Source organism: Lathyrus oleraceus, chromosome 2 (genome assembly GCF_024323335.1).
Source record: "Lathyrus oleraceus cultivar Zhongwan6 chromosome 2, CAAS_Psat_ZW6_1.0, whole genome shotgun sequence".
NCBI lineage: Eukaryota > Viridiplantae > Streptophyta > Magnoliopsida > Fabales > Fabaceae > Lathyrus > Lathyrus oleraceus.
The window spans coordinates 37,678,904-37,693,507 of NC_066580.1; the positions used below are offsets into that span (position 1 = coordinate 37,678,904).

At 33.5% G+C, this 14,604-nt stretch overlaps 1 protein-coding gene across 1 annotated transcript; it reads right to left on the reverse strand.

The window, feature by feature from the left end:
• Nucleotides 1–6,103: 6,103 nt before the first annotated feature.
• On the reverse strand, nucleotides 6,104–10,093 carry LOC127117926 (uncharacterized). Its single transcript, XM_051048053.1, has 3 exons — nucleotides 9,597–10,093; nucleotides 7,569–7,896; nucleotides 6,104–6,521 (listed from the first exon to the last, which is right to left on the reverse strand). Exons 1-3 carry the CDS (start codon nucleotides 9,742–9,744, stop codon nucleotides 6,302–6,304), a joined length of 696 nt encoding a protein of 231 aa, XP_050904010.1. The 5' UTR covers nucleotides 9,745–10,093; the 3' UTR covers nucleotides 6,104–6,301.
• Between the last annotated feature and the right edge of the window lie 4,511 nt (nucleotides 10,094–14,604).

The following is a 14,604-nucleotide window of genomic DNA, read 5'->3' on the forward strand; positions in this document are numbered from 1 at the left end:
CAAATATTCGTCTTCTCTTCAAAGTGCTCCAATCGTCAAATCATTTTTCCTAAGCAAATTTGAAAGAAAAAGATTACCTGGATGGAATATCGAGTCATAGTCTCGAATGCTAGGTCCAAGTTGTAAGAGCTTGTGAGCCATAAGTGTTCGTCTTCACTTCAAAACACTTGTAAATATGCAAACCATTTTCATAAGTAAAATCTGAAGAAAAAGATTACCCTAGATGTAATATCCAGTCGTAATCCCGAATACTAGGCTCAAGCTGTAAGAGCTTGCAAGCCATATATATTTGTCTTCTCTTCAAAATAATTGTAAATATTCAAACGTCTTTTCTCAGTAAAATTGAAAGAAAAAGATTACCTGGGTGGAATATCCAGATGTAGTCCCGAGTATTAGACACAAGTTGTAAGAGTTTGCCGGTCATAAGTACTCGTCTTTCAAACTCAAAAATACTTAATTCCTATCTTAACCTCTTTCAATATAGATGGAAATGGAACATGGTGTATACCGTGCACTGCTGAGACTAGGATTCGAGATGGATGTCTCGCTCATCCAGGTTCTCGCCATTACTCAAAAATACATCCAACCAATCAAACTCTTTCTCGCCGCCGTGCAATTGATCTTTAAAACCCTTTTCATAAACGAAAGATATCTTGTCTTAAGGTGATGTAAAGCAATGCTTCGGCCACAATTGTTGAGTTGAGATAAGTGACGTTTTTCCGAATGTTGATTCGTAAATCCGTTCGATGTGTGGTATACGTCCGCTCCTCATCTGTTTTGGGTAAAACAATGTTTTCGTCGATTAATACAATATAGCTTTTGATAAAATCGACCAACAAACAAATATTTTCTACCCAGAACTATGTAAGCCTTGACTTCTCTATTGAGATACGTAGGAGCAGGATTTGTAAATCTTGTCAGGCCCACTAATAAAAAACTTAGGTTTAGTCCCCTTCGTTGTAAAATCCAAATACATTCTTCTCTCTTCTATTCTTTCTTTCCCACCTAATAACTCGAGAAGCCTAACATTTTTAAGCTAACAATAATGCACACAATTAACCTAATGGTTCCCGTTGAGTACAACGGACGTGAGGGGTGTTAATACCTTCCCCTTGCGTAATCGACTCCCGAACCCTGATTTGGTTGCGACGACCATAATCATTGTCGTTCTTTCTTGGGTTTTATCGATATTTCCCCTTTCCTTTTTAGGAATAAATAAAGTTCGGTGGCGACTCTGTTAAATCCATCATTGCGAGTGTGCGATTGCGCTTCGCTAGGTCATGTCTCTCATTTTCCCGAGGTACGACACTATTATGTATATAGACTGATGATCACATCTCATGGATCATGGATAAGGAGTTATCAAGTCTTAAACATAGGTATGAATATTAAGAGTAATATTTATACTGGATTGACCCGCTATGAGAATACTATATAGAATGTTATGCAAAGTGTCATAAGTTATTCTCATGGTGATAATGATGTATACCACCCTTCGACCTGAAACCACTATGGACCCTAGATGTAGAGTCGAGTGCCTTATTGCTGATCAAACGTTGTCCGTAACTGGATGACCATAAAGACAGTTGATGGGTACTTCACGAAGCATGCTAAGGGACATGAGTGACCTAGATGGAATTTGCCCATCCTGCGTAACAGGATAAATGTCTATGTGCCCAATATTGAACTGGACAAGGATGACATGGTCTATGCCTTGTGTTCAATATAGACATAAGGGCAAAAGGGTAATTATACACATAATTATCATCACAGAAGGATTTGTCAGATCACGTGACATTTTCGTGTCTTGGGTAGCAGTGATGTGTTGCTAGATATCGCTCACTGTTTATTATGTTAAATACGCGATTTAATATAATTGCCAATGCCGCGAAAACCTACATGGTCACACATAAAGGACGGATTGATGAGAGATAGAGTAACTAAGGAATATCGTAATGTACGGTGCCCTTAAGTGAATTGTAGAACATCGTAAGGTACGGTGTACTTAAGTAGAATACGAAATATGGTAAGGTACCACGCGCTTAAGTGATTTTGGCATCTTATAAGATATGGCCCATATACACTTGAGTGAGCTTTTTAGCTTGCAGCCCACACAAGTGGTTCTATAAATAGAACCCTTGTGTAGAAGCATTTGTGCAGTTGCAATTTCGTTTCTCTCTCTCTCTCTCTCTCTCTCTCTCTCTCTCTCTCTCTCTCTCTCTCTCTCTCTCTCTCTCTCTATCTCTCTCTCTCTCTCTCTCACTCACTCACTCACTCAAAGCCTTCATTCGTAGCAGCTAGCACTAAGATTGAAGGAATCCGTTCGTGTGGACTGAGTAGAGGCGTTGTCATCGTTCAACGTTCGTGATCGCTCCGTAGATCTGCATCAAAGGTTACAATCGCCACAAGAGGTAACGATTCTATCACTGATCATGCCCATTCGTAAGGATCATTAAAGGAGAAATTTTAAATTCCGCTGCATTTTGGATCGCCCTTCTCCTTCAGTGGTATCAGAGCCACTTACAAAACCATGCATCTGATAGTTGTTTATTTTCTGTATTTTCTGTATTAATACGATTAAAAGACAGAATGAATCAAAGAATAAACGAGTAATTAAATTGAGATCGGTCAAGTTATATATATGATATAAGTAATCCTGATGCAAAATACGGTATATATGATATACTGTTTCTGTTTCGTTCATTCAAACACTTAATGGTTGTTTTCCTTTGAGCGATCAATGGTCGTTTGCTTCTTGATCCGACATTAGTATGGTGAAGCAATGACGTATTGATCAATCATACTGAATCAACAATCGAGATGTGTTTGACGGTCTGAAATTGGTGCATTAGGGTTAATGACGGCACAAGGGTTGTGTTGTCAAAGAGTTATGCATTAGGGTTAATGACGGCACAAGGGTTGTGTTGTCAAAGAGTTATGCGATTAGGGTTGTGACTGCGCAAGAGTTGTGCTTTAAAGTATCAAGTGTTGATGCGAAAAACAACGTCGATTTCAAATGAATTGTTCATTAAAATTTTCGGTCAGGGGCGCTGCCCCCTTGACCCCCGTCCGCTGATCGGTTCACTTATCCACTCATTCTAATTAATTAGGTCCATTACTAGACAATTGTTATTTCTACTCATAAAATTTAAGTATTCAAATAACACATATATTCAAATGATTCAAATAATCATCAGAACACATATTTAATTAATTATCACATCAAATAATGATTAATTAAAATAAATGCCTAATAAATAAATACGAAAATTAAATCGGGGTGTTACAACGCCCATTTGTTTTATTCGGGAATCAGAAGTAGATGCAGTTGGAAAACTGGTGATCTTGAACGGTGACCCAGACCTATTTAACATTGGTGTGGGATGGACTTGCATGTTTAACACTCTAACATCTATAAAAAGAAGTCATGTACATAGATAAAAAGAAAGACACAGAGAATATAATTATTTTTTATGTTAATCCCTAAAATATTTTTAACATATAAAGATATTTTAAAAGATACATTATACAAATTTAAATTTAAATATATTTTTGGTTAAATAAAATTATTTTTTATTTTAATCTCTAAAATATTTTGTACTTATTTATCGTAAATACATTTAATATTTGGTCCTTCAAAATTGGTTTTTGTTTTTATAAAAATATAAATTAGAGTTGATTAATATGATATATAAAATATTTAATTTTAATTATTGCAAATAAAAACAAAAATGCATATTACATATACCAAAGTTAACAAATTTTATAATAACTAACTAAAAGATAAAGTATTGATATGACCAAAAACAAAATATAATACATTTTCAAGAAAGAAAAAATAATAATTAAAAAATATCACACACACTGGACACTCACGCGCATAGATTTTTAATCTTTTTGTAAAAAGAATATTTTTTCAACTTTCTTTTTTATTTTTTGAAAATTGTATTTTTTTAAAAATAAAATATAGTTTTAAATTTGTTTTAAAATCATTAGTTTTATTTTTAATAAAAAATTTAAATAACATTTTTTAAAATAATTAATTAAACGGTTTAAATTGATTTTTAACTTAAACAAGATTAACCAAGTTGCGTATAATACACAATTTAGTTTATTTAGTTAAACGAGGTTAACTAAAGTTTATTAAATTTAGTTTAAAACAGTTATTTAAACGGTTTAAAGTGGGTTACTTTATTTAAAAAGATTAATTAAATACAATTGAAATTAATATACTTCGTTGTATTCTTTCACACCTCTAATTAGAAAAAGAGTCGAAAGACAAACATATCTAAAAAATGTTATTATTTTTGTAAGGTCCTTTCCTGTTTATTAGAAGTGTAACTATGAAACGTGTCTCCTTTATTATTTGTTAAGAATTTCTTTTTCCACTTCTATATTGATTCTCTCAAATCTTTTGATGAAAAGTCAAATTATTCTTAGTTTTTGAAAATATATCTTTAGATACATCAATCTTACATAAAATAAGTATTAATAATTGAGTTTCTCTCACTTTATCAAAATTTAATTCGGAGATGCATCTCTATATATGTTTTTAGGATTTGTTCGCAAGAACATCTCTGAATTAATCATTTTTTCAAATTCATTAGTTTTTTTTTAAGATGCATTTCCGAACACATTTAATTTATATATAACATGCGCGCACAGACTCTTCATCTTCTCTTTTTCTATTTTACATTTAATTTTTGAGATGTCCTCATTAGAGCTCGTGAGCAAAAGGAACATCAGTATCTCTAATTCAATATTTCCAATCCAACTTATTTCACTTACTACATTCAATATTTTTCATTCCTCGTCAACACTTTTTTGAGTAAATTTCTCATTAATTTTTTTTATTAATGTATTAGATAAAATAAATTTTAAATGTACTAGATACTAGTCACATTCGAAATAGATTTTAAATACATTAGATAGTAGTCACATTCAAAATATATTGATGTTAGAGACATGCACTACGATTTGATTGCATTTTGGATTGTTAGGGCAAAGATTGACATTCGTTTCTGTCATTGTTGCAAACACGGTCTTTTTCATAGATACATCTGCGAACAAGGAGGAGTCACATCATCGTCATTGTTTGAGAGAGGTGATGATGATGTGGTTGCTCTAGCACGTTCCATTCTTACTGCCGCACAAAATGCCTTAGATTACCGACGACAAAGGAAAAGTCATAGGATTAGGATTAGGCATATGCATTAGGTTATACTTTTATTTGTATTTTGAAATATTTTAGTATTATTTTTCACACTTTGAGAATAATGTTTCTAATATTATGGTAAATTTTTTTAATTAGTGCATTATCTTGTTCTATGATGTTCGTGTTTATTAATGTTTGAATCAAATTATGAAACTGTTCGTCGAATGAAAATAACTTTAGATTCAAAAAAATACAATATTTATGCCTAAAATACATGCAGGTAAATTTTCGGAGATGCATATCTGAAATAGGCGTTTTCGCATCTTCGAATTCACCTTAAAAATATTCGCAGATGCTTCTCCGGATCAATTTTTGACAAAAATGGGATGATTGTTTGATTTACGAAAGATGAAGAGATTTAAGATACGTCCGGAGATGCATCTCCGAAAATATCTGAGAACAATTTTGGATTATCAGAGGTGTGAACCATGTTATTTTCAACAAATGTGAGATTATTACCGACACTACTCACACTTGCTACATTCTCAACAGTCCTTCTCAAATGTGAGTCCACAATGCCCCCCTTAAATAAAAGTTCTTCTTACTTTAAAAAAAAATTTACCATGGAGCATTGAACATTATTGAAATTCTTCTTCTAGAGAAACACCTTTGTGAAAGACACACCACATATTCACCCAAAATTTTAAAGTGATAAATGGATAAGTTCTCTCATTTATAAATTTATAAATGTTAAGTCTCCACATTTTCAAGCAATATGAAACTATTGTTATCCACATTCCTCACACATACTATATTATGAACAAACCATACCATAAGGGTGAAAAAATAATTCCCCTTTTTTTTATCACACACCACGGTTATCTATTTTGTATTTGAATCCAATTTAAAATTCAATTCATTTTAATTAGTCACTACATGAACTCAGGGTAGTCAATCACTTTTTTTCTGAAAAAACTGAATAACATCATTATGTTCACATGGTAAACTTAGTTTACTACAACTTTAACTAGATCAATATGATCATTTCTCTAGATAACAACACTTTTGCATCATACAAAATAGAAACAATACAGTGACAATCCTCAAAAGTGTCAAATTACATGATATATTTATTATTATATACTCTCATAAGGAAAACATCTTTCTATGCAAGTGCTCTCCAACTGAAGCTACTTCTTCATGAATATGATGATGATCATGATCATGAAAAATTAGGGTCAACAATCCTACTAAACACAGTACTGAACCAACAAGAAGTTTGTCGTACCGCTCCACCCAATGAAACTTCAGCTGACTGGCTCCATAAAATGATAATGCTACTAGTGAAGTCATCACAGAGATTGTGCTGTAAATGCAATGTGTTAAAGCTTAGTAAACAGTGGCAAATCCTCAAACAAAAACATTCACATATACTTATTTGGCATCTAGGGACTGTTTGGATAAATAACCGATTATCTGTTAAGTGATTATGTATCAACTATTTCTATAACAATAGATAATAACATCTAGTCAAGTGATTTTCATATAAAATATTAATTGTTTTCGTAAACTATTTCGGAGTGCTTAGAAAAATAAACCGGAAACAACGGATGGACATGTCATAAGTTGGTTCTATAATCTATAAGCTCTTCCAAACAGTCCCGCAAGTGATTATACCAGTAGATAAGTTGAGAAAAGACGATCCAAACAGATCTCTAAAACCAAACTAGGATCAACAGAGTAAAAGAAAGAATCTCAAGCATTAAGCATCTTTAGTTGGACTGCAATTCATCTCTATTCGTCTAGGCTAGTTGAATTGTGTATTCCTGTCCAAATGGTCAAGACTCATTTTATGGTTCTGACTATGGTTTTAAATTGCGGTCCACATCTGCAATTACAACTGCAATATTGCTGATATGATAGCCTCTGCAACAGCACTGCACCGCAATTAAAATGTGATCTTAAATCACGTGCGCGGGCATCAGAAGATTTCGGCATTTCAATCAAACTTATCTCAAAAAAGTTAGAATTTTGGAACCATGTATCTCAATATTCTTCATATATAATGAAAAATCTTACTTTTAACCGTCTCTAAACTATGTATTTTAAGCACCTCTCAATCATTATTTTGGAGTATATGTACACTTAGACTATGCTATTGCTAAGATGGATAAATAGTGTAGTGGCAAAGTAATACCAGTTTATATAGTTTGTAAAAGCTTAAAACTATTCATGCCACAGCAGCTACAATGTGTCGCAATGACAGCAGTCGCAACTCCATCCGCAACCGCAATTTAAAACCACGATCTTGACATGAGTCATTTCTAAAGGGTCTTAATTTCAATGTTGCCAATCGAAGCACCAAAAAGCAGGGTTTAAAAAATTCTTAATGTGTAACGCAGTTGACTTATACCTGAATAGAAGAACTATTATGGCAAGCACCATCATGGAAGATGAATTTCCAACAGCAAGAAATACTGGAAGTGTTGTAGCACAAGGAGACAGTGCAGGAACAAGAATAAGCCCAGCTACTGCCATTTTCTCCATGGGTTGGTTGTGCGAATGACTATGGCCGCCTTTCCCCATAACAAACAACACAATATACATACCACCGAGAAATACAAGCAAAAGTGAAGCAAGCTTATGCACTGTTTCTTCACCGGCAATGGTGTTTGCCATGGTAATTGCTGTTATACCAAGCAGTGAAGTGGATATTACATGCAAAATTGCTCCAAATGCAGCTGCATGAAAAGAAAAGAAAAGAAAAAAAGTTAAAAAATGCTTTGCTGAGATAAGCCATGAAGAATCTTCTGAAGATATCTTTTGAGGCTTGAAATGTCGAGGCAACATTGATGTAACTGGTTGTCTCTATGTTATAAAAAAACGAATGGTAGGCCCTTTCAATTTATACGTAACTACTCAAGTACTTGCACCACTAATCACTCTTCTACATTTTGCCACTAAAGAGAAGCTTCTGACAATTACTTCCTCAGTTCCTTTTTAACCATCGTTATAAGTTATTTACATATATCAAGAAAACTAATAAATTTTGTTTTTGGTAGATTTATTTGTATTTATCTTATAATACCCTTAACCATTAATTATGTAATTTTTCTAACTATTTCTCTCCCTGCAATAAGTAACATTTAAGGATATTTTTGACAAAAAAAAATAATCAATGTTGCATTGAAACTTTTAAAATGACAAATAAATAAGAACAAAAGCAACAAGTGAAAAGGAACTGAGGAAGTGAAGTGAGTACATGTTTGGATTCATATTGCAAATGTTATTTTAGAGAAACTCTACAGATACTTCAGGTTCAAATATACGTTTAAAGATTTTCGACAAAATTACAAACATACATAATCTTCCAAAGTTGCATCTATCCATAAAATACTCAGAGGTCCTATTTAACCATTGTTTAATAGTAACAAATATTTTATGAGACTCTATTTAACTACGGTTTAATCGTGACAAATTTTAGATCCTATGTGGTAGCCCGCCTTGCACGCACTCACAGACATAGGCCATAAATGTAACCAAGAGTAACAAATGTATTATCTCAAAAATGTGCCAAAACACAATAAATGGTTCCATGTTATCACTAATTTGAGCATTTTAAAAACAACAATTTTTACAGTTAAGCAAGTAACTGCCAAAACAATTAATTGCTCCATAATTTGCGTATAAGAAGATTTCCGGTACAAACAATAACTGAAAAACATCACAGATTTAATTTTCCAGACTAAGCAAATGCTGATTTAGATCTATGAAGCACGGATACCGGAAACACGACACTGACACGTCGACACCGATAACCATTTGAAAAAATGAATAAATTAGACTCAATCACAAGTGTCAAACACACTTTCTTTCAGGTTTAGAGATTTATTCGGGCATATCTACTAGCATAAATACTTGTGAAAATGTTTGGTAGAACTTATAAAACCAGCTTACAGCATGTTTATAGCTATAAACTGTTTGCAGCTTATTTTTCAAAAGCTCTTCAAGATAGCTTATGAAATCAGCTAATAACTTACTGTTATCTCTTGTCATGAAAATGGCTTCTACATAAGCATTTTTTTAAAGCTTGTACACAGGAATTGTTTGCATCCATCAGAATTCAAACCCGAGACTTTAAGAGTAGCAAGCTTCACCATAAGCACTTATGCGATAAATGCTTGTGTCATAATAAGCATTAATTAAGTTGTTTAACCAAACCAACCCAAATCTTATGCATAGATTAGAACTAATTCCCCTCTACTCTCTTCGATCTCACATTCATAATTAATTAACATCCATAAACCAAAACTTCAAGATTTTTAAATTATAATAACACAACTTCATCAAAACAAAATAAAACAATAAACAGAAAAATCAAACTTGCATCATGAAACTAATCAAAAAATAGATCTGAGAGAGAAGAAAAAGAAACACATACTAACAAGAAGGGTTCTAGAAAGGGTCCATTTCTGAGCACGACCGACGATGGAAAACGGAAGCCAGTGAGTTGGAATGAACGAATGGAGAATCGATACGGTTGCGATACCTCCGATTGTGGACAGATCTTCGGCGGTGAAACTATCCATTGTTGTTTAGTACGCGAAAGAAAAAGTTGAAACTTTATGAGCAGGATCTACGAAAGAGGAACTTTGATTGCAAATCCTTATAGAGGATTCAAAAGGGTTGCTACATTACCGAAAATTTGGAAGAAAAATCTAGTGTTGAAGACGAGGGTGAGAGATAAATCTGATTAAAATGAGAAAGTGGGAGAAGAAATAAATTTACATATATTAAAATCAAGTTCCGCTATCTGCTTTTTTTTTTAATTTTAATTTAAATTATATAATGCGAGAATGTACGTAATATAAAATTTCTCTATTTTATGTTTTTCGGTATTGAAGTAAACAAGACATTGTTTTTCAAATATACAATACTTCTATAAATTCATCTTGCAATCATAAACACCTTTTAATAGATATAACTTAATGAAATTTGATCATTTCATCTCATGTTGGTTGAGATGACTAAGACGTATATGTCAGAGTTTGTTGCATCATTATCAGATTCAACTAATCTAACATCACTTACAATAGTGTTTTTTTTTATAGTTTGTAGAAGTTATTTATTGTCCTCCTTGCTCTCATCACAATCAATACACCTTTGTTAACTTTCATAATGTCTTTATCTCCATCCAGGAGAAACCATTTGCTTGTAAAGTACCTAGAAAAATTAAATTCTTCCTTAATTTTGAAATATATCTGACATCGTTCAATGTTTGCAAACCACCATCATTCATAGAAATTTTAATCTGTCTCATTTCAATGATAGTACATGCTTTATCATCACCCAGATAAATAAATGCAAAATTATCTGACTTGAATGTAGTGAATCATTCTCGGCGCGCCATCATGTGGTATGAACAACCAAAGTCAATAATCCACGTATATGTGCACTTGCTCGATGAAACACACAATATATCTTCCAATTCCATAATCAACGGTTTGAACCACATTTGTAGAAGTGGATGAGCCTTGCTTTCAGTTTGGACAGTCCTTCTCCCAATGCCCAATATATTTGCAACTATAACACTCAGTTGTTTTCCGATTCTTGGATTTAGACCCCTTCTTTCCAAAATCTCCATTACACTTATTTTGCCCACGATCTTGACCTTTTCACATATAGACCATCGTCTTGAGTTCCTTCCTCTACATTTTGTCTCGTTTGAGAATAAGACAAAAATATAGCAGTAGTCACATCATGATTGATAGTGTATTTCATGTATGTAAGACTAGTCATCAAGCGGTCATAAGAATTTGGTAATGAGCACAATAAGATAATTACCTTATCTTCGTCATCATTCTTCATCCCAAGCCTCACCTGATCGGTGATTATATTATTGAAGGCATTGACATGTTGGTTCAAATTGGATAATTTTGACGTCTTTAGATTGTATAGTCATTGCTTTGCGGATAACTTGTTCATTTGTGTCTTTGACATATACTTGTTAGACGGTAGGCCTAGATCTAGAGAGGGGTGAATAGATCTCAAGTTAAAAATTTATCCGAAAATTTGATTTAAAAAAATTTTATGGCACGACCTCTTTGTTTCTAAGCTTTCACTTGGTTGAATTAATCTCAAGCGCACACTTGTTGAATCCAAGATTTGTCAACACAATCCACAATTTCATGCTACTCTCTTGCACGACACACCTAGTCCCAAGGCTTTCACTCGATCGGATCTGAATTGCATAATCTTGTCCAAAACCTTCAAACCTTAAAGATCTTGAAGGAAAACCCCACCTCGGTTTTCTGATTTAAATCCCTCAAAGATCTCAACCCAATATTCTCGGTACAACAAACCTAATTGGACATTATCAATCATAATCTAGATGGCACCCAATCAAAAAATGATTATGTGTAGTTTGATTGCGTGTATGTATAGATTGAATTAAAGATGATGAGATGTTTTGAAATCCTGAATTCATGTAGATTTTACTCACTCTAGAAACCTTACTAGAGAGTGATGCATGTATGAAGTATATATACTCATGGGTGAATGAGAGCAAAAAGGAATGCAATGAACTTTGAGAAAATTTAAAAATATACACATACAAAAATCATCATAAAGATCGACATGTTGAAGTCATGTGTCGACCTGTACGAGGCATAGGTCGGCCTGTTAAAGGTCATGTGTCGACTTATCAATATCATGTGCCTCCTATGTTTCGACCTGTGGAGTCAGCACATGAAACAGAAGCTACATCTTTTAATACTATAGTATATGTGTCGACCTGTAGAAAGGATGTGTCGATCTATAGCCTGGAAAATTTTACCATAGGCCGACCTATTTACGTATGTGTCGACCTATCATATGCATGTGTCGGCCTGACCAGCAATTTTCATAAAACTTGATTTTTCATACATGTTTAATGCACGAGACCTTTTCAAAGATGTTCCCAACGACTTGTATGCTTCATAATGTTAAGATACACATAGAGAATAAAAGGATATCGTCCAATGTACATAAGCGCTAAAGAATCCTAGTTTTGACATCATACAAAACACTCATAACGGAACTTAACGGAAGATGCACTCACATTATCCCCCTTTTTTTGATGGAAAACTTGAGACGAAGCGTTAGTAATGAATAGTTCATCCCCATGAATATATGTATCCTCAAATTTTATCTTGCTTCTCCCCCCTTGACAACATCAAAAAGAAACGAAGCAACTTATGAGAAGTATCATAAAACACGCATAAACGAATATAAACCACAGAGAGGTGAAATGCAAAGATAAGAGAAACAATATGATAGCACTCACAGGGAATAATTTGCATATTGAATAAGAATGCCTAACATAAATAAAAGCAAAGAAAGTAAGAATAGAATATAATTGTTATATCAAGTGCTTAAAAATAAACAAAACACGGGCATGAACGATGAAGGATATAGAGTGAACACAAAATACTTGATATGCTACAAAAGCGACACAGTTACGTGACATATCCCTTTGGTGCTCCCAAAATGTTGCACATGCATGTGATCTAGCAAGGCGATAAACAAAGTACCACCGCACAAACCAAAACAGAGATGAAAACATAACAATGACATATAATCAAGAATATTGTTAACAATGTAACATGTTCAATCACAATTCATGAGAAAATAGATACCAAACTAATGCACCAATCACTATATTTCAAGTAAAATTAAGATTGCATAAAAACACGATAAGTATATAAATTGACATACATCAATTAGAAATTTTTGGAAGAGAACATACATGAACTATCTTTATACGTCAAGAAAATCAATTATATGGACCATAAACAACATGCGAAAGGAAAAGATTACACAAAAACAGAAAATGAAACGATAGTATCTTGCTTGTGAAATAATGAGGAATGCACTCTTATGAAGTATGCATTTTAAGGAATGTTAGATGGATAGGGTATATTCAAAGTTCATTAACATAACATTTAGGAAAGTGTTGAGATGTCAAGAATCCCTAATTCCCGTTAAATGTTAAAGAAGAGTTCGGTCGCAAGTGGTTTTGTAAAAATACCGGCAAGTTGATTTTTACTATCAACATGCTCAAAAATGATCTTGCCTTTCTCAACATGATCGTGTAGAAAATGATGACGAATCTCAATATGCCTAGTGCGAGAATGTAGTATCGGGTTTTTAGTTAGATTAACGACACTAGTGTTATCGCATATAACTGGAATACGACTTAGTTTTATATCAAAATCAAGTCATTTTTGTTTAAGCCACAAAATTTGAGTACAACAACTACTGGCCGCTACGTATTCTGCCTCGGCAGTTGACAACGCAAACGAAACTTATTTTTTGCTATACCAACTAACTAAGGAATTTGAAAATATGTGACAAGTCCCACTAGTACTTTTCCTATCCGATTTGCAACCGACAAAATCGGAATCAGTGTAACCAACTAAGCTATAGTTACTTCCTTTGGAATACCAAAGCCCATAATTAGAAGTACCATGAAGATACCTAAAAATACATTTTACGGCTTGGAGATGGGATTCTTTAGGAGTCGATTGATATCAGACACACATACAAACACTAAACATAATATTTATCCTAGATGCAGTGAGATATACAAGAGAACCGATCATACCTCTATATTTCTTTAGTCCACATCCTTACCATTTTTGTTTTTTCCAAGTTACCGTTTATATCCATCAGAGTGTTAGTTGACTTTGCATCAACCATGTCAAATCTCTTTAGCAAGTCCTTGCAATACTTGGTTTGACAAACAAATTTGCCTTCATTAAGTTGTTTGATTTGAAGACCTAAGAAGTAATTTAACTCTCCCATGAGGCTCATTTCAAACCCTTCCTGCATAAGCTTAGAAAACTCTTTGACAAGTTGCATATTAGTAGTGTAAGACCCCAATTTTGTCCCTAAGATCCCTCATGGCATCATAACATTGCATTTGCATTGCCTCAAGGATCATAAGCATCTTGGTTCCCTTTACCTTTGGGTGGGATCCCTTGTGAGTGGTTTGAGATCACCAAGCATGCTTGAATTGTATATCATTGTTTTTCTCATTTTGTTTATTAACCAAAAGCACAAAAATATGTCACTAACATCTTTTGTTTGTAGCTTGAGCAATCACAAGGTCCAAAGCATCTAGGAGATCTTTTGTGCAAAGATAAGGTCAAGAGGAGATGAAAGAAAGCATGGTAATGGTTCCCAAAGCTCTCCTCCATCAAATATGCCTCTCTAGTATCTCAATTCATCATTTTGATCAAAGCAATTCAAAGGGTTTGAGGTTTGTCCCCCAAAGGAACCCTAATTCATCTATGCACCACAATGCCTTGCTCTTGAAGCAACCTTAACCCATGATCAAATATAATCAAGGGAATTTATTTAATTCTTAATTTCATGCATATTTGAACTTATTTGAGTGTCCTCAATCA

Excerpts from the sequence above, each read along its gene's own strand:
- LOC127117926 (XM_051048053.1), bottom strand. The coding sequence starts at position 9,744 with ATGGATAGTTTCACCGCCGAAGATCTGTCCACAATCGGAGGTATCGCA. Across the intron at positions 7,897-9,596 it reads TTCTAGAACCCTTCTTGTTA|CTGCATTTGGAGCAATTTTG; the intron begins GTATGTGTTTCT and ends CTTTTCATGCAG. Across the intron at positions 6,522-7,568 it reads ATAATAGTTCTTCTATTCAG|CACAATCTCTGTGATGACTT; the intron begins GTATAAGTCAAC and ends TTGCATTTACAG.